This window comes from Triticum dicoccoides, chromosome 3B (assembly GCF_002162155.2).
Source record: "Triticum dicoccoides isolate Atlit2015 ecotype Zavitan chromosome 3B, WEW_v2.0, whole genome shotgun sequence".
Lineage (NCBI taxonomy): Eukaryota > Viridiplantae > Streptophyta > Magnoliopsida > Poales > Poaceae > Triticum > Triticum dicoccoides.
The window spans coordinates 671769579-671790760 of record NC_041385.1 but is presented as its reverse complement, the minus strand read 5'-3'; the positions used below and the strand labels follow the sequence as shown (position 1 = coordinate 671790760).

At 49.5% G+C, this 21182-nt stretch overlaps 2 protein-coding genes across 2 annotated transcripts; both read right to left on the bottom strand.

Moving 5' to 3' along the window:
• Positions 1-7777: 7777 nt before the first annotated feature.
• Positions 7778-10229, bottom strand: LOC119277758 (protein NRT1/ PTR FAMILY 5.10-like). The gene is made up of 4 exons (XM_037559080.1): positions 10073-10229; positions 9774-9991; positions 8651-9144; positions 7778-8570 (listed from the first exon to the last, which is right to left on the bottom strand). The coding sequence occupies exons 1-4, from the start codon at positions 10149-10151 to the stop codon at positions 7811-7813; spliced, it is 1551 nt and encodes a 516-aa protein (XP_037414977.1). The 5' UTR covers positions 10152-10229; the 3' UTR covers positions 7778-7810.
• An 85-nt stretch (positions 10230-10314) lies between these two features.
• Positions 10315-17796, bottom strand: LOC119279775 (protein NRT1/ PTR FAMILY 5.10-like). Its single transcript, XM_037560901.1, has 6 exons — positions 17462-17796; positions 17287-17384; positions 16743-16885; positions 12365-12457; positions 11259-11743; positions 10315-11177 (listed from the first exon to the last, which is right to left on the bottom strand). Exons 1-6 carry the CDS (start codon positions 17794-17796, stop codon positions 10403-10405), a joined length of 1929 nt encoding a protein of 642 aa, XP_037416798.1. The 3' UTR covers positions 10315-10402.
• Positions 17797-21182: the final 3386 nt, after the last annotated feature.

Sequence of the window (21182 nt, the reverse complement as noted above, 5' to 3'; positions counted from 1 at the left end):
ATCCGCCTAGACGCACAGTTTGGGACCCCTACCCGAGATCCGCCGGTTTTGACACCGACACGCTCCCTCTCTCCTTGATGCATCAAGGCATGGGAGACGTCACCGGGCTGCATGTGTGTTGAACGCGGAGGTGCCGTCCGTTCGGCACTAGTATCATCGGTGATTTGGATCACGACGAGTATAACTCCATCAACCCCGTTCACTTGAACGCTTCCGCTTAGTGATCTACAAGGGTATGTAGACGCACTCTCCTTCCCTTCGTTTCTAGTCTCTCCATAGATAGATCTTGGTGACTCATAGGAAAATTTTGAATTTCTGCTACGTTCCCCAACACCTTGAAATATTCGCGATGTTTGACACCGCGAAAGTAGAAATCAAGAAGGAGCATCAATTGTTGATGGTTAGTGAAACCACTAGTTTCAAGAAGGGCAAGGGCAAGAAGGGATACTTCATGAAACGGCAAATCAGCTGCTGCTCTAGTGAAGAAACCCGAGGTTGAACCCAAACCCGAGACTAAGTGCTTCTATAATAAGAGGAATGGACACTAAAGCAGAACCACCCTAGATACTTGGTAGATAAGAAGGCAGGCAAGGTCGACGGAAGTATATTGGATATACATTATGTTAATGTGTACTTTACTAGTACTCCTAGTAGCACCAGGGTATTAGATACCGGTTCGGTTGCTAAGTGTTAGTAACTCGAAATAAAAGCTACGGAATAAACGGAGACTAGCTAAAGGTGAGCTGACGATATGTGTTGGAAGTGTTTCCAAGGTTGATGTGATCAAGCATCGCACGCTCTCTCTACCATCGAGATTGGTGTTAAACCTAAATAATTGTTATTTGGTGTTTGCGTTGAGCATAGACATGATTGGATTATGTCTATTGCAATACGGTTATTCATTTAAGGAGAATAATGGTTACTCTGTTTATTTGAATAATACCTTCAATGAATGGTTTATTGAATCTCGATCGTAGTAATACACATGTTCGTGCCAAAAGATATAAGATAGTAATGATAGTACCACTTACTTGTGGCACTGCCATGTAAGTCATATTGGTAAAAAAACGCATGAAGAAGCTCCATGTTGATGGATCTTTGGACTCACTCGTTTTTGAAAAGGTTTGAGACATGCGAACCATGTCTATTGGTATGTACGCATGAAGAAACTCCATGCAGATGGATCGTTTGGACTCATGTGATTTTGAATCACTTGAGACATGCAAATCATACCACATGGGCAAGATGACTGAAAAGCCTCGTTTTCAGTAAGATGGAACAAGAAAGCAACTTGTTGGAAGTAATACATTTTGATGTGTGCAGTCCAATGAGTGCTGAGGCACGCAGTGGATATCGTTATGTTCTTACTTCACGGATGATTTGAGTAGATACTGAGTATATTTACTTGATGAAACACAAGTCTGAATTATTGAATGGTTCAAGTAATTTCAGAGTGAAGTTGAAGATCATCGTGACAAGAGGATAAAATGTCTATGATATGATCATAGAGATGAGTATCTGAGTTACGAGCTTTGGCACGCAATTAAGACATTGTGGAAATTGTTTCACAATTAATACCGCCTGGAACACCATAGTGTGATGCTGTGTCCGAACATCATAGTTGCACCCTATTGGATATGGTGCGTACCATGATGTCTCTTATCGAATTACCACTATCGTTCATGGGTAAGGCATTAGAGACAACCGCACTCACTTTAATAGGGCACCACGTAATTCCGTTGAGACGACACCATTTGAACTATGGTTTGGAGAAACCTAAGTTGTCATTTCTTAAAAGTTTGGGGCTGCGACGCTCATGTGAAAAAGTTTCAGGTTGATAAGCTCGAACCCAAAGCGGATAAAATGCATCTTCATAGAACACCCAAAACAGTTGGGTATACCTCCTAATTCAGATCCGAAAGCAATAGGGATTCTTTCTTGAATCGGGTCCTTTCTCGAGGAAAAGTTTGTCTCAAAAGAATTGAGTGGGAGGATGGTGGAGACTTGATGAGGTTATTGAACCGTCACTTCAACTAGTGTGTAGCAGGGCACAGGAAGTTGTTCCTATGGCGCCTACACCAATTGACGTAGAAACTTATGATAGTGATCATGAAGTTTTGGATCAAGTCACTACCGTACCTCGTAGGGTGACAAGGATGCGTACTACTTCAGAGTGGTACAGTAATCCTGTCTTAAAGGTCATGTGGCTAGACAACAATGAACCTACAAGCTATGGAGAAGCGATGGTGGGCCCGAATTCCTACAAATGGCTCAAGGCCATAAAATCCAAGAGAGGATCCATGTATACAAAGTGTAGACTTTGGCAGAACTACTTGATGGTCGTAAGGCTATTGGGTGCAGATGGATCTTTTAGAAGAAGATGGACGTGGACGGTAATGTCACCGTCTATGAAGCTCGACTTTTGGCGAAGAGTTTTTCACAAGTTCAAGGAGTTGACTACGATGAGATTTTCTCATCTGTAGCGATGCTTAAGTCCGTCGGAATCATGTTAGCATTAGCTACATTTATGTAATCTGGCAGATGGATGTCAAAACGAGTTTCCTTACCAGTTTTCGTAAGGAAAGGTTGTATGTGATACAATCAGAAAGGTTTTGTCGATCCTAAGGATGCTAAAAGGTATGCTAGCTCCAGCGATCCTTCCATGGACTGGAGTAAGCATCTCGGAGTTGGAATATACACTTTGATAAGATGATCAAAGATTTTGGGCTTATACAAAGTTTATGAGAAACTTGTATTTCCAAAGAAGTGAGTGGAAGCACTATAGAATTTCTGATGAGTATATGTTGCTGACATATTGTTGATCAGAAATGATGTAGGATTTCTGGAAAGCATATAGGGTTATTTGAAAAGTGTTTTTCAAGGGAAAACCTGGATTAAGCTACTTGAACATTGAGCATCAAGATCTATAAGGATAGATCAAAATTGCTAAATGGTACTTTCAAATGAGCACATACCTTGACATGATCTTGAAGGTGTTCAAGATGGATCAGTCAAAGAAGGAGTTCTTGCCTGAGGTGTAAGGTATGAAGTTAAGACTTAAAGCTCGACCACGGCAGAATTGAGAGAAAGGACGAAGGTCGTCCCCTATGCTTCAGACGTAGGCTCTATAGTAAGCTATGCTGTGTACCGCACCGGAAGTGTGCCTTGCCATGAGTCAGTCAAGGGGTACAAGAATGATCCAGGAATGGATCATTGGACAGCGGTCAAAATTGTCCTTGGAGTAAATAAGGACATGTTTCTCGATTATGGAGGTGATAAAGAGTTCGGCGTAAAGGGTTACGTCGATGCAAGCTTTAACACCTATCCGAGTGACTCTGAGTAGCAAACCGGATACATATAGTGGAGCAACCATTTGGAATAGCTCCAAGTGGAGCGTGGAAGCAGCATTTACAATATGACCTAGAGATTTGCGAAGTACATACGGATCTGAATGTTGCAGACCCGTTGACTAAAACCTCTCTCACAAGCAAAACATGATCAAACCCCAGAACTCATTGAGTCTTAATCACATAATGATGTGAACTAGTTTAGTGATACTAGTAAACTCTTTAGATGTTGGTCACATGGCGATGTGACCTGTGAGTGTTAATCACATGGCGATGTGAACTAGATTATTAACTCTAGTGCAAGTGGGAGACTGTTGGAAATATACCCTAAAGGCAATAATAAATTAGTTATTATTATTATATTTCCTTGTTCATGATAATCGTTTATTATCCATGCTATAATTGTATTGATAGGAAACTCAGATACATGTGTGGGTACATAGACAACACCATGTCCCTAGTAAGCCTCTAGTTGACTAGCTCGTTGATCAATAGATGGTTACGGTTTCCTGACCATGGACATTGGATGTTGTTGATAACGGGATCACATCATTAGGAGAATGACGTGATGGACAAGACCCAATCCTAAGCCTAGCACAAAGATCGTGTAGTTCGTATGCTAAAGCTTTTCTAATGTCAAGTATCTTTTCTTTAGACCTTGAGATTGTGCAACTCCCGGATACCATAGGAATGCTTTGGGTGTACCAAACATCACAACATAACTGGGTGGCTATAAAGGTACACTACGGGTATCTCCGAAAGTGTCTGTTGGGTTGGCACGAATCGAGACTGGGATTTGTCACTCCGTGTGACGGAGAGGTATCTCTGGGCCCACTCGGTAGGACATCATCATAATGTGCACAATGTGACCAAGGGGTTGATCACGGGATGATATGTTACGGAATGAGTAAAGAGACTTGCCAGTAACGAGATTGAACAAGGTATCGGGATACCGACGATCGAATCTCGGGCAAGTACTATACCGCTAGACAAAGGGAATTGAATACGGGATTGATTGAATCCTAGACATCGTGGTTCATCCATTGAGATCATCGTGGAACATGTGGGAGCCAACCTAGGTATCCAGATCCCGTTGTTGGTTATTGGCCGGAGAGTTGTCTCGGTCATGTCTACGTGTCTCCCGAACCCGTAGGGTCTACACACTTAAGGTTCGATGACGCTAGGGTTATAGGGAATAAATGTATGTGGTTACCGAATGTTGTTCGGAGTCCCGGATGAGATCCCAGACATCACGAGGAGTTCCGGAATGGTCCGGAGGTAAAGATTTATATATGGAACGTTGTTGTTCGGGTTCCGGGAAAAGTTCGGGTTTTTCCGATATTGTACCGGGAAGCTTCCAGAAGGTTCCGGAGGATTCCGGAGGGGTCCGGAGGTCCGAAAAATGTTCCACCACGTCCAATACAGGAGCATGGGCTGTAAGGGGGCGCCCTAGCCTTAATGGGCCAGGGGCACCAGCCCCCCCCCTCAAGGCCCATGCGCATGGGAGAGGGGAAACCCTAAGGGGGAGGGCCTCCACTTGACTTGGGAGGCACTCCTCCCCCCCTTGGCCGCCGTCCCCTCCTCAGATTGGATCTGAGGGGGCCGACCCCCCTCTCCCTTGCCCCTATATATATGTGAGGGGTGGGAGGGCAGCCGCACCCAAGTTCTGGCGCAGCCCTCCCCCTCTCCCAAGTCCTCCTCCTCTCCCGCGGTGCTTGGCGAAGCCCTGCAGGATTGCCACGCTCCTCCACCACCACCACGCCGTCGTGCTGCTGCTGGACGGAGTCTTCCCGAACCTCTCCCTCTCTCCTTGCTGGATCAAGGCATGGGAGACGTCACCGGGCTGCACGTGTGTTGAACGCGGAGGTGCCGTCCGTTCGGCACTAGGATCTTCGGTGATTTGGATCACGACGAGTACGACTCCATCAACCCCATTCACTTGAACGCTTCCGCTTAGCGATCTATAAGGGTATGTAGATGCACTCCACTTTCCCTCGTTGCTAGATTACTCCATAGATTGATCTTGGTGATGCATAGAAAATTTTGAATTTCTGCTACGTTACCCAATAGTGAGATGGAAATCGGGAGAGGCGTCACGGCGCCAAATCTAGGCTCAACCCCTCCCCCTCCCTCTCACCCATTTACTAGGACGCCGTTACCTCTAGGACAGCCACCTCCTGTAGCCTCGCCACCATCGGCGGCGGCGATTCAGATCTGAGCGGACGCGGCGGCGATTCAGATCTGTGCGGACGCGGTGGCGGCGACAGATCCGGCAGTAGGATCTGTTGCTGCTCTTCCATTTGACCGCCGTCTGGTCGTCCTTGACTCGCCATGCCCTCCCTGTCGTCCTCGTCTCCGATGACGGTAAGCAACACCGCATGTCCCGTATGTTAGGACGTTAGGCAAGGTGTAGGATCGATTTTCCCATTTCTCAAAGTACTCTCGATGTGGACTAGGTTATGGACGCACGGATGCGGCTGGTACTTCAGGGCGGAGCACTGATAGCTGTGATTTAGGCATGGGTCATGTTCATGCACAAGAGAGTTGTTCGTCATGCTGAGAAACCTGCCATCAGATATGGTCCAACATTTTGTATTCATATGCAAATTCTCTATAATGCACTACTCTTGGGGGAGCTATCCTATTTTCCGTAAACACTCATCTTGTGATCCTTATCAAGTGTGTGTTGGCGGAACGCAAATCGTTTCTTTTTTGGTACTTTGTGCCATCATGAAACTTAGTAGAGGGCTTCGTTTATTTGGATCCATCCTCTCTTTTGGGAGTTCGATATCTTTCTTTTTGTGTGTTTTAATGGATATCTCATTCCTTGATGTAGCTTTTAATGATATCCTCGAAGTGATGCTTATGCGGGAATAGGAGAGAATGTCCAATCTGAACTACATATACAACTGCAACGACACAAAGGCTCCGTGGTTGCTTAGAATGAAAAGAGCACCATTTGCCAGACTTGTTCATACCTTTAGGTCCAGTGGGTTGCTAGAAGATAGCATCCACACCCGTGTGGCGCAAGTGGCCATGTTCCTTCGTATCGTTAGCCATAACTAGAGGTTCAGGGTTATCCACAACACGTTTAGGAGGTCAATGGAGACCATCTCAAGGTACTTCAAGCAAGTGTTGTATGTTGTTGGGGAGCTCAGAAGAGAGATGATCAAGTCACCATCTAGCCAAACTCCTACCAAGATTCGCACAACCCAAGATGGTATCCATACTTCAAGGTGAGCACTGCAGTATGTAGTTCATTGCTTGATATGCTTGGATAGTTCAAGGTGAGCACTAACACAATCTTGTATTGCCATTTCAGGATTGCGTTGGGGCAATAGATGGTACTCATGTCACTGCCAGAGTGCCGAGGTCACAATCTGCCAGATTTAGGGGGAGCACTACACAAGCCAGAATGTGCTTAGTACTGTTGACTTCAATCTGAAGTTCACCTATGTGCTGGTTGGCTGGGGAGGGTCAGCACATGATGCTAACATACTCAGTGACATCATCTGTCGCCCTAATGGCAAGTTCTACCTAGGAGATGCTGGCTATGCATGTCGCCCAGGTGTTCTTCCACCCTTCAGGAAAACTAGGTACCATCTGAACGAGTTCTCTGTTAGGAACTATCCTAGGACTCCACATGAGCTGTTCAATCTCAGACACTCCAGCCTTAGAGTGACGGTTGAGAGGGCATTTGGAGCTCTCAGGAACAGGTTCAAGATCCTGGATCAGAATCCATTCCATCCTTACCCTACCTAGGTTAAGCTTATTCTTGCATGTTGCATTCTGTGTAACTAGATCCTACAATGGGGTGTTGAAATACCCTGAAATGTGACATGTACAAAAAAGCATGTGCCGAAAAGCCCCTGGATTTTTTTCACAACCGACATTACAATGTATTTGTTCTGAAAATTTACACACATTTGCATTATGCCTCCATATATATCGGTATTTCTTTCTGAATTTTTAAAAACATAACTTTTTTGATGAATTATGAATTTTGCAAATGGAGGTCTCCATGGAGCTCGGCCTCCAAAAGCTATCTATATAAGTCATTCCAATAGAAGGGCGGAGTATACCTTTCATGTTAGCCATTGGTTAAAAATGCCACATCCATAGGGGATTTTATGAGGAAGAAGAAAATCCAAGAAGTTTGTCAAAAAAACCACCACACCGCACAACCCTTCGCCCGGTCCCGTAGCTGACAGCCGGCCTCACGTGCCTAGTCAATGCAGATTTTGTGTATACAAACACGGTAAGCAAAGTATTTGCACATCGGAGCCAAGGTTTTACCACTTCGATGTATACCGCAACTTTTAACACCAAAGTAACTGTTTACCCCACTAGTGTAATTGAGTATTTTAAAAAAAATGATAGGCTCCTAATGAAGGGTACATGCTATTAGGCATCGGTGGGAAAATGCCAAATACTCGTGAAACTGATGGAGGGTGTACGGATCATTACTCAGGTTTGTCTCGGTAGACATACTGTTTTGCAAAGTACAAGAACACGACCACCTCTAAAGCGCCGAGGCCAGCCAGGATCCAGTAGAAGTAATCGAGGTGCGCGCGATTGAGGTTGTCGGAGAACCAACTCTCTCCCCCGCCCCTCTTCGTGGCCCAGTCGATCGCCCACACGAGCATGCCGCTGGCATAGCTCCCCACGCCGAAGATGCTCAGGCATAGCGCCAGCCCCACACTACGGAGCGCCTCGGGCACCTGGTCGTAGAAGAATTCCTCCAGTCCGATGTAGCTGAACACCTCCGCGAGGCCGATAAGGACGTACTGCGGTACCAGCCAGCATAGGCTCATAGGCACCGCCACGTCCGGCCGGTCGAGCAGGCCCGCGTCCTTGGCAACGCGGAGGCGCTTGGCTTCCACGAGCGCCGCGATGACCATGGTGATGCACGCCGTGACCATCCCAGCACCGATGCGCTGGAGCATGGTGATGCCCCCGGGGTGACCGGTGAGGCGCCTCGCGAAGGGTACAATGGTGCGGTCATAGACAGGGACAAGGGCGATGAATGTTAAACTGATGCAGCACTGCAGCGCCGCGGGCGGCACGACGAGGCCCGCGGCCCCGCCTAGGCGCCGGTCCATCGTGCTACCCTGCTTGGTGAACAGGGTGGTGATCTGCGAGATGCACGCGGCAAACACTAAGCTCGACAGCCAGATAGGAAGCAGCTTAACGAGGAACCCGTCCTGATTTGTCTCCAAAAGCCTGCACAAGTAGATACAACCGTCAGTGCTCATTGTGATGCCATCTCCCAGTCAAGTCAATTTGCATTGGCGCGTGCTCACCGTTGGGTGTCAATGGTGGCATCAGTTTGAGAGAGGACGAACTTCTCAGTGATCCGCCCAAAGGAACTGCCGTCCACCGGCTGCTCTATCCGGTACGTCCGCTTGCCAAGCAAGAAGACAGCGAGGTACACCACCATGATGGCCCAGCACGCGGCGAACCCCACCGTCCAACCGACGTTCTCTTCAACGTAGGTGACCGCAGTCGCCGCGATGGCATAGCCCCACGAGATGGAGAAGTGGAACCAGTTGAAGTAGGAGCTCCGTGACGCGCCCACGCTGGAATCGAACTGGTCTGCACCCAGGGCCTCCGAGCACGGCTTGTGGAAGCCCTGCGCCAGCGCTAGCAGGTAGAGCGCGGTGTAGAAGAAGCCGAGCTGAGCGGGTGACGATGACGTCGAGGGCGGCGGCGAGCAGGTGGTGGTCGTGCCATGGCAGTCGGCGGGACGAAGTTGTTGCGTTTGCAGCATGGATGATACCGTCAGCATTCCCAGGCTCTGCTCATCATGAGACATCAACATTAGTACACGGGAAGTCAAATATGCACGCGAAAACGTTACAAACGACTGTACAAATTGCAACAGCTTAAAAGTCAAAGGCAAGACATCTCTAGCCGAACCCTTAAATTAATACTTTGAGGAGTTAATCATGTCTAGCCGAACACTCAAATGGTTAACTATTCAAAAAAAAAAAAACTCACAAACCCAGCTCAACTCTCTCATTTTAAGTGGCCGCAAACGTCTCTCCTTAAAAAAAATGTTCCTTCTCCTCTGCTGTGTGTGTGACGCCTCCTCCAATTCCGGGTCGCCGAAACCCACGGCGCTCCGTTCGCCACCCTGGACTGACCGAGAAAATAAAATCTCCACCACCCCCACACCTCCGCCCGCTACGAATTTGGGTGATTCTTGGTTCATGGGACAAACTTGGGTGAATCAATTCCGTGATGACGATTGAAGCAGTCCTTGCCAGAATCAATTCATCGCGCGAAATTCTTCGGTAGTGTAAATCATAGCCATCTCCACCACACAACTATCTACCGCGCAATGGCAATGGAATCAAGGCACGTCGTGGGTATGAATATGATGCTTCAAACAGATGAGGGAGAGGAGTTTGTGCTAGTACTGACCAGCAGGTAGAGCACGCCCGCGAGCAGGACCGCCCGGTAGCGCCCGAGGCGCGAGTCGGCGGCGAGCGCGCCGACGAGCGGCAGCACCAGCACGGTCCCGGACCAGGCGTTCACGCTGGCGGCGCCGGCCGCGGTGGACATGCCCAGCGGGCCGGTCAGGTACGTGATCAGGTTGCCCTCCACGCCGATGAACCCGATGCGCTCCAAGAAGCCGACGACTGCACGCACGGCGCAGACATGATAGCTCAGACTTCACACATCAGGGGCAAGTCAACGCGGCGAATGACCGGCAAGATTACCGACGATGAAGAGCGCGGCGCGCCAGCCGCCGCGGCCGTCCCGCGGGTCCGAACTCGGGAGTGGCTGGCCTGACTCCATCGCTTCGCGCCTTGGCTACCGGCCGGAGGTGGTGCCGGTGCGTGATCTATTCAGTTTGTCCCGTCTGCGGGGCGTACCTGCTGGGCTAGATATTACAGCTGCCCATGGTCGTAGTACGTATATTTATTAGCACCATGTGGCTCGCGTGATTAAGATGGGCCTGTCTAAATCAAATCGGTAACTATTTTTGTATTATTAGAATGAAGTACAGATCAAGAAATGTTCCGCGAAGTGAAGCATGAGATGCATTTCTACGTTACAAGGTCGCGTTTGTTAGTGTAGACGTATCTCCTGGAAAAATAGAAGAAAACGAGCACCTCCAGAGCAGCGACCCCGGCCAGAGCCCAGTAGAAGTAGTCGAGGTGGGCGCGGTTGAGGTTGTCCGAGAACCAGCTCTCCCCCGTGCGCCTCGTCGCCCAGTCGATCGCCGACACGAGCACGCCGCTGGCATAGCTCCCCACGCCCATGATGCTCATGCAGAGCGCGAGCCCGACGCTCCGGAGCGCGTCGGGCACCTGGTCGTAGAAGAACTCCTCCAGCCCCACGATGGTGAACACGTTGGCGAGGCCCAGCAGCACGTACTGCGGCACCATCCACCACAGGCTCATCGGCACCGCCACCCCCGGACGGTCCACCAGGCTGGCGTCCCTGGCCTCGCGGAGGCGCGCGGCCTCCACGAGCCCCGCGACGGCCATGGCGACGGTCGCGATGGCCATGCCGGCGCCGATGCGCTGGAGCATGGTGATCCCGGAGGGGTGCTTGGTCACGCGCCTCGCGAGGGGCACGAACGCGCGGTCGTAGACCGGGACGGACGCGATGATGGCCAGGCCCACGAAGCTCTGCAGCGCCGTCGGGGGCACGACTAGGCCTGTGGTCGCGCCGATGCGCCGGTCCATGGTGCTGCCCTGCTTGGTGAACAGAGTGGACACCTGCACGATCACCATTGCGTACACGACGCTGGTCATCCATATCGGAAGCAGCTTCACCATGACCCCCTTGCCTTCCTGCTCTTTTGGCCTCAGCAAACTGCACTGGCATAAGCGTAGGTTAATCACAGTAATGACATCTCCAGCGTGGCAGCATATAATAAACACAGTTCGAACTTGCCATTCATCGTCCATGGCGGCGCTGCGACGAAAGACCATGTCTGTCCATGTACGCGCCGTAGCTGCAAACGTTCTCGTGAGCCTCGCGAGAGCACGCCGGTCGCGTGGCTGCTCGGCGACACGATACATGCCCGTGCCGAGCAAGAACAAGGACATGGACGCGAGCATCATGGCCCAGGATGCCCCGAACACGGCATCCCAGCCGACGTTGTCCTGCACGTAGCTCAGCCCGACGACGGCGACAATGAACCCCCACCACATGGCGAAGTGGAGCCAGTTGAAGAAAGAGCTGCGGGACGCGATGCTGTCCGGGGAGCTCCGGGGGAACTGGTCCGCGCCGAGGGCCTGCGCATTGGGCTTGTGGAAGCCCTGCGCCAGCGCCACCATGTAGATCGTGGCGTAGAAGAACGCCGCGCGGGAAGGGGATCCCCCAGGTTGAGGTTGACGTGGTGGCACCATGGATGACACCGTCAGCATCCCAAAGCTCTGTCCATAACGTACGTAATTTTTACTGTTTTGAGCTGCTGGTAGGTACTCCCTCTGTTCAGAAATACTTGTCATTAAAATAGATGTATCTTAAACTAAAATACATCTAGATATATCCATTTCAATGTACCTACCGTCCGGAAATACTTGTCATCAAAATGGATGAAAACCGATGTATTTATAACTAAAATACATCTAGATACATCCATGACAAGTATTTCCGGACGAAGGGAGTACAATTATTCACTGAACTGTAAGAACTGAATAACTAGGTTCAGACAATGTCGATTTCAGGACAAGCGTATGTTTTTGTCATTTTAGGCCTAAAATGTTAGGAACAGATCCAATCTCGTCATATAAAGATGCCACCCTGATCCTAAATTCCTAGTGTAAAGTTCCAATTCGACAACACAAATGATTAGCATCACAGTCGCGCATAAAAGCGACGTAGCAGTGATGTCACACGCACTGGAAATTAAGAAAACGATCCTAAACCTACGGTTCAATCCTACTCCTTATAATATTTCGAAAATGAAACAGACGGCAAATGGACGTCGTGGAGTGGAGAGAGCTAAAGGACACACAAAATGTCATAAACCGAGAGCAGGTTCACCAACCAACCACGAGGTAGAGGACGCCGGCGGCCACGATGGCCCGGTACCGGCCGATCCACGAGTCGGCGGCGAGCGCGCCGAGGAGCGGCAGCATCGACCTCTATGGATTATGAATTTTGCAGACGGAGGTCTCCATGGAGCTCGGCCCCCAAAAGCTATCTATATAAGTCATTCCAACAGAAAGGTGGGTATACCTTCAGTGTTAGCCATTGGTAAAAAATGTCACATCCATATGGGATTTTGTGAGGAAGAAGAAAATTCAAGGAGTTTGTCAAAAAAATCAGGCCACATGCCCCTTTTCCCGGTCCCGTGGCTGACAGCTTGCCTCACGTGCCTAGTCAGTACAGATTTTCTGTATACAAACACTATAAGCAAAGTATTTGCACGTCCGAGCCAAGATTTTACCACTTCGATGTATACTGTAACTTGTGAAACTAAAAGATGTAGATTAAATTGGCTCACCAGGAACGGCGGCCTAGAGCTCATATATATACTCAGCCAACTAGGGCTACTTCGGTGCCGGATATACATCAAGGTTGTTACAAGGGATATGATAAACCCTAGATACTAACAACTATCTTATCCTAACAATATTCGGTTTAACATTCCCCCTCAATCTGAACTACCTACAAGAAGATTCAGATTGTCGATTTAAAACAAATGAACTCTCGGCTAGCGGCTTTGTGAAAATGTCAGCCACTTCTTCCTTGGAGGATATAAACCGAACATCAAGTGCCTTGGCAGCAACGCGTTCTCGTACAAAATGAAAGCTCACTTCTATATGCTTTGTTCTGGCATGAAACACCGGATTTGCAGATAGATAGGTGGCTCCAAGATTGTCACACCACAGAACAGGAGCGCGTGACAAGAATACACCAAGCTCGCCAAGGACTGACTGTATCCAGATTAACTCCGCTGTTCCATTTGCAAGAGCCTTATACTCAGACTCCGTGCTTGACCGTGAGACCGCAGCTTGCTTTCTTAAACTCCAAGATACGAGCTTTGCTCCGGCGAGCTCCGGCGCCCCCGCAGCCCCCCACCAGCTCCCCTGGTTGCGGACGACGACGGGCTACGCCCCGGGGGTCTTTGCGCGACCAAACGCCGCTTGTAGCGCAAGTCCGGCGAGTCGCCGCCGCGCTATTGGTCGCCGCCGGCCAGAACTCCGGCGGGCTGACGTGGCTTTGTTAATTAGGCACTAATCCCCACCTACTGACGCTGACCAGTGGGCCCCAGGGCTTAGTCAAAGCTAATCAGCCCAGGTTTGACTCGGGGTTAATCCCAGTGTCACTGACGTGTGGACCCCACACGTCAGGTTTGACCCCAGTCAGCCGCAGTTGACTGCTAACGTCGTGTTGACGTCATGCTGGCGCAATATATATTTTCTGAAATTAAAATAATTCAGGAAATTCCAGAAATTGATTTAAACTTCAAAAATTCATATCAATTCAACCGTAGCTCAGATTAAAATAATTTATATGTGAAAAATTATCAGAAAAATGCAATATTTCCATCTCTACTAGTCTCATGCATGACAAACCAACTTATACATGCTGTTTATGGGAAAACACATTATGGCATATATAAGAGACTTAATTTAGAATTGCATTTGAGCTTTGGTTCAAATGGACTTCAAACCAAATGAGTACTAGTTGCATTAGCACAATCAGCATCACATCTTCATGCCATGTCCATGCATCAGTGTTGCATATGCTTGTGTTTTGATTGTTGGCACCGTTCCTTCTCGATAGGTCCTGCTCCGGAGACGTTCCAGAGTACCTGTCTGTGAAGCAGTGTCTTCCTTGTTGATTTACCAGGCAAGCAAACCCCCTTGTTCATTCCGATACAATCCTACTCTCTCGCTCCTGCTCTCAGTTATTGCATTAGGACAACAATGATTCACCTGCTACTTTGTGATGCGGTAGTTGAACCCATTCCTCTGCATGACCTGTCATTGCCACAGTAAATAGTTGAAACCCACTAGCATGTGTAGGAGTTGATTGAGCCATGTTGTGTTCCTACCATGCTATGCCTGCTATTGCTTAGAGTTGTGTCAGGTCTGGTTCATTGGGAATGAATTGGAGTGTTACGATATGTTCTGATGCTGAGAGTGAAGTGTGTGAACACGATTTGGTAAAGGTAGTGGTGAGAGGCCATGTAGGAGTACATGGTGGGTTGTCTCACTGGAACCGTCCTTAAGCACTGAGTTCTATGTATGTTGTCCAATGACTCGATACTACCACACATTGGAATGCTTAAGTGCCCCTCTCGACTTATTAACCAACTTGACCTCTGTCCAGGAGTCGCAACTAGTTTCTGGTGTTTGTAGGTAGTGCTATTTTTCTACCAAGTGGCACCCGGCAGGGTGGGCTTGGGACAGACTAGGCACAGGTGGCACGGTGTACCAAGTGGCACCCGGATGGTGGGCTTGGGAACCCTGCTCACATCGTTTGGGGCCGTGAGCGACACCCCGGCCGGATCTCCTTGCGGATGGAACCCGAATAGGCGATAAACCTGGATTAGAGTCTTGTGTGGTTAGTCAGGTCGTGGCCGACACCCTCGCCAGGCTTCCGCTTGAAGGTTGCCGAGATACATGACGTGTACATGGCGGTAAGTGGCGAGAGCGTGTGTGAAGAAGTACACCCCTGCAGGGTTAACATGATCTATTCGAATAGTCGGGTCCGCGGTTATGGACTTCTTGGATGCTTACATGGTACATAGACAACTTGAAGTGGATACTCTAAAAGGCTCAAGACAAGTGTGAGTGCTATGGATGGCCTTCTCGTAGGGAGACGGGGATGAATCCATAGTAGTGTATTGTGTGGTGATTAGTGGACTCGTGTACGTTGTCTCACCTCAAGAGTTTCTGGTAGTCGTAGAACAGGATAGCCACAGAGTCAAAGCTGGCTTGCTGCAACTAAACCCCACATTACCCTCTTGATACCAATGCATGTATGATAGGATCTGATGTAAGTCTTGCTGAGTACATTTGTACTCATGTTGCTTTATTTATGTTTTCGCAGCGGAGACTTCGGTCTTATTAGTGTTCTCGTGGTCTTCGACGAGTAGCTTGTACCTCAGCTACGATCTTGATCGGACGTTGTAGATAGTCAGGCTTTCAGCCTTTTTCATTTATAGATGTTTGTACTCAGACATGTAATGCTTCCGTTTGTTGCTGGAGTGCTCTGAATGTTGGGTCATGTGACCCCTGGTTGTAATAATGCTATGATGGCTCTTCTGAGCCTTTATCTATATGAGTTGTTGAGTTATGCTGTGATGCCATGTTGTACAGCACATACTTGCATGTTATGCGTACGTGTAATGTGTATTGCTATGTGTGGGATCTGACTATCTAGTTGTTTATCCTTAGTAGCCTCTCTTACCGGGAAATGTCTCCTAGTGCTTCCACTGAGCCCTGGTAGCTTGCTACTGCTCCGGAACACCTAGGCTGGCCGGCGTGTGTCCTTCTTCGATCCTGTGTCTGTCCCTTCGGGGAAATGTCACGCGATGAATATCGGAGTCCTGTTAGCCCGCTACAGCCCGGTTCACCGGAGTCCTGTTAGCCCAGTGCTATAGCCTGGATTCACTCGTTGATGACCGACACGTTCGATGCTGGGTCATGGATGCCTGTCCCTGTAAGTTAGTGCCACTTTGGGTTTACGACTAGCCATGTCAGCCCGGGCTCTTTATCATAGGGATGCTAGCGACACCATCATATACGTGTGCCAAAAGGCACAAACGGTCCCGGGCAAAGGTAAGGCGACACCCGTGGGGATACCGTGCGTGAGGCCGCAGAGTGATATGAGGTGTTACATGCTAGATCGATGTGGCATTGAGTCGGGGTCCTGACAGAGGTCCTCCTCCTGGGAGTTCAGCGCGGCCTGGTGCTGGGTTCGAGTGGCCTCGGCTGCGGCGGCCAAGTTCTCCGTCGTCTCCTGGGCCTTCTCGATGTCGGCCCGCTTCATGGTGAGCTCCACGTCGTGCTTGGCCAGCTCACCCTGGGCGACCTTCAGCTCCTCGCAATCCTGGCGGAACCAAGTCTGCATCTCGGCGATGCGCGCCCTGAGGTTCGCCTCCGCCTTGTCCACTATTGCCATCCTGGACTTGGCCTTGTCCAGGCGGGCGCGGTGGAGCGCCTGGAGCTTCCGGAAATTGGCGTCCATGGCCTAAAGAAGCCGCTCCTCCTGAGAACCATTGCCACCAGTTCTCGGTTCGTCAACAACCTCGAGCCTGGTGGCGGCAAGCACCTCCTCGTCGAACACCTCTCCCTCCACGGGCGCCCTGGAGCTCGACGACCCTGGGAGGTGGAAGAAGAGGTCGTCACTCACCCTCAGATACCTGCCGGAGCCAGAGGCAACGGAGGAGGAAGGTTGGTCATCAACCACCACCTCCTCGGCAGCGGCCTTGCCGGACTCCCCGGCGGGCCCCTTGGCAGCCTCCTCGGCAGCAATCTTCTCGGCCTCCGCTGCGGCGTCCTTGGCGACATCCTCGATGACGGTGTCGACGTCCTCTGGGTCCACCGAGGGGAAGTCTAGATACCGAGAAGGGGATGAGGCGAGGCCAAGATCAAAAAAAAGAAAACAGGGACGGGAGGCAAGTGGCTTACCCGTGCCGGGCTGGGAAGCAAAGATCCCCTCCCCGCCAATGTTTGGCACCGAGGCAAAGCCACCGGCGCCCGAGTTCGCCTCCTCCTCCTCCTCCTCCGTGTGCATGGGCTCGGTGCATGGCGCCCTTGCCAGGGACGCCCCTCGGGACGGCGTGGTCGATGGGGACGGCGTGTTGGGGGTGGCCCTCTGGCTGCTCCTACTGTTGTCCCCCTCCTGCAAACGCGGCAAGGTTAGCACCAAGGGACCGTCCCCCCAACACACGTTGATGAGGGGCGAGCGATGGACTTGCGCTGGGGGCTCTGCCGAGGGCTGATGTCTGGACTACTCAACACCACCAGCGGCGCGCCAGCAGCGCCCGTCGGGTGCCGGCCGCCCGCCGAAGCCTTGGCCCTCTTCACCCTTTGGGCTAGCATCTCCGCATCCCTGCAAAAATGAAGACGAGTCGAGATAAGTGGCACGGTCTGAGGAGGGTGGAGATGACAGAAAGGAACAATACTTACTCATCCTCCACCTTCTCCTCCTCTACTGCTTTCCTCTTCCTCCTTGGGCTGAGGGACCCGAAGTCGAAGGTGACCCATGCGTCGTCATCTGCCGGAGGAGGGGAAGCTGATGGAGTCCGAGGGTGTTTCGACGAAGAAGAGGCGGTCGCTCTCTTCTTCGCCACCGCGGCCTTCACCGACTTCTTCGCCGCCACGGCCCTCGTCTGGCGCCCGGGCCCCTCCTGGGCTTGCCGTGGTTGTACGGCCCTGCCGGGCCGAACCAGCTCGCCAGAGGTGGCCCGCCACATAACCCGCCCGCTCCCCGTGGCCGAAGGATTGACAGCCTCGGCCTCCATCTCCGGCGACTCGTCGACCACATCTTCGACGAGCGGAGCCCTGGTGCCGGCGCTGCTGGCCTTCCTAGCGGCCTCCGCCCACTGGGCGAGCTCCTTCTCCTCTGCCTCCACCGTGGCCTTGTCCTCCACGCCGCCGGTGTTGCCGGCCTCCTTGGCGAGCTCCGCCTCCATCGCCCTGGTGGTGATGTAGTCCAGCTCCGCCTGGGTGGTGTCTTGGACGAGCCGCGGCTCGGCGGCGACGTACCCCTCATGCAAGGTGTCGAAGAACTCATGCACTTGAATTTCCTCTGGCTCAACCTAGCTCGGGTCGAGACCATGCGCGTGTTGGGGAACGTAGTAATTTCAAAAAAAATCCTACGCACACGCAAGATCATGGTGATGGCATAGCAACGAGAGGGGAGAGTGTTGTCCACGTACCCTCGTAGACCGTAAGCGGAAGCGTTGTGACAACATGGTTGATGTAGTCGTACGTCTTCACGATCCGATCGATCCAAGTACCGAACGTACGGCACCTCCGAGTTCAGCACACGTTCAGCTCGATGACGATCCCCGGGCTCCGATCCAGCAAAGCTTCGGGGATGAGTTCCGTCAGTACGACGGCGTGGTGACGATGATGATGTTCTACTGGCGCAGGGCTTCGCCTAAACTCCGCGACGATATGACCGAGGTGGAATATGGTGGAGGGGGGCACCGCACACAGCTAAGGAACGATCCGTAGATCAACTTGTGTGTCTAGAGGTGCCCCCCTCCTCCGTATATAAAGAGGGAGAGGAGGAGGGGGCCGGCCAAGGGGAGAGGCGCGCCCTAGGGGGGGCAATCCTACTCCAGGTAGGTTTGGCCCCCCTTTCCTATTAGGAGTAGGAGAGGGAAGGAAGAGAGGGGAGGGAAGAAGGAAAGGGGGGCCGGCCACCCTCCCAATTTGGATTGGGCTTGGGGGGGCGGCGCCCCCTCCTTTGCTCCTTCTCCCTCCTTTCCAATAAGGCCCATATACTTACCGGGGGGTTCCGGTAACCTCCCGGAGTTCCGGTATAGTCCCAATCTCATCTGGAACCTTTCCGGTGTCCAAATATATCCGTCCAATATATCAATCTTTATGTCTCGACCATTTCGAGACTCCTCGTCATGTCCGTGATCACATCCGGAACTCCGAACAACCTTCGGTACATCAAAACTTATAAACTCATAATAAAACTGTCATCATAACGTTAAGCGTGCGGACCCTACGGGTTCGAGAACTATGTAGACATGACATTGAACTATTCTCGGTCAATAACCAATAGCGGAACCTGGATGCTCATATTGGCTCCTACATATTCTTATGAAGATCTTTATCGGTCTAACCGCATAACAACATACGTTGTTCCCTTTGTCATCGGTATGTTACTTTCCCGAGATTCGATCGTCGGTATCCAATACCTAGTTCAATCTCGTTACCGGCAAGTCCCTTTACTCGTTACGTAATGCATCATTTCGTAACTAACTCATTAGCTACATTGCTTGCAAGGCTTATAGTAATGTGCATTACCGAGTGGTCCCAGAGATACCTCTCCAACAATCGGAGTGACAAAACCTAATCTCGAAATACGCCAACCCAACGTGTACCTTTGGAGACACCTGTAGAACTCCTTTATAATCACCCAGTTACGTTGTGAAGTTTGGTAGTACCCAAAGTGTTCCTCCGGTAAACGGGAGTTGCATAATCTCATAGTTACAGGAACATGTATAAGTCATGAAGAAAGCAATAGCAATATACTAAACGATCAAGTGCTAGGCTAACGGAATGGGTCATGTCAATCACATCATTCTCCTAATGATGTGATCCCATTAATCAAATGACAACACATGTCTATGGTTAGGAAACATAACCATCTTTGATCAACGAGCAAGTCAAGTAGAGGCATACTAGTGACACTATGTTTGTCTATGTATTCAGACATGTATTATGTTTCCGGTTAATACAATTCTAGCATGAATAATAAATATTTATCATGATATAAGGAAATAAATAATAACTTTATTATTGCCTCTAGGGCATATTTCCTTCAGTCTCCCACTTGCACTAGAGTTAATAATCTAGTTCACATCGACATGTGATTTAACACTAATATTCACATATGTATGTGATTAATACCCATAGTTCACATCGTCATGTGATCAACACCCAAAGGGTTTACTAGAGTTAATAATCTAGTTCACATCGCTATGTGATTAACACCCAAAGAGTACTAAGGTATGATCATGTTTTGCTTGTGAGAGAAGCTCAATCAACGGGTCTGTCACATTCAGAGCCATATGTATTTTGCAAATATTCTATGTCTACAATGCTCTGCACAGAGCTACTCTAGCTAATTGCTCCCACTTTCAGTATGTATCCAGACTGAGACTTAGAGTCATCTAGATCAGTGTGAAAGCTTGCACCGATGTAACTCTTTACGACGGGCTCTTTTATCACCTCCATAATCGAGAAATGTTTCCTTAGTCCTCACTAAGGATATTCTTGACCAATGTCCAGTGATCTACTCCTAGATCGCTATTGTACTCCCTTGCCAAATAAAGAGCAAGGTATACAATTGGTCTGGTACATAGCATAGCATACTTCATAGAACCTATGACTGAGGCATAGGGAATGACTTTTCATTCTCTTTGTATTTTCTGCTATGGTCGGGTCTTAAGTCTTACTCAACTTCACACCTTTGCATCACAGGCAAGAACTCCTTCTTTGACTGTTCTATTTTGAACTATTTCAAAATTTTATCAAGGTATGTACTCATTGAAAAATCTTATCAAGCGTCTTGATCTATCTATATAGATCTTGACGCTCAATGTGTAAGCAGCTTCACCGAGGTCTTTCTTTGAAAAACTCTTATTCAAGTATCCTTTCATGCTATCCAGAATTTCTATATCACTTCCAATCAACAATATGTCATCCACATATAATATTAGAAATGCTACAGAGCTCCCACTCACTTTCTTGTAAATACAGGCTTCTCAAAAAGTCTGTATAAAACCATATGCTTTGATCAACTCATCAAAGCGTATATTCCAACTCCGAGAGGCTTGCACCAGTCCATAGCTGGATTGCTGGAGCTTGCACACTTTGTTAGCACCTTTAGGATTGACAAAACCTTCTGGTTGCATCATATACAATTCTTCTTAAGAAAACCATTAAGGAATGCAGTTTTTGACATCCTTTTGCCAGATTTCATAAAGTGTGGCAATTGCTAACATTATTCGGACAGACTTAAGCATCGATATGAGTGAGAAAATCTCATCGTATTCAACACCTTGAACTTGTTGAAAACCTTTTGTGACAATTCTAGCTTTGTAGATAGTAACACTATCAACGTCCGTCTTCCTCTTGAAGATCCATTTATTTTCTATGGCTT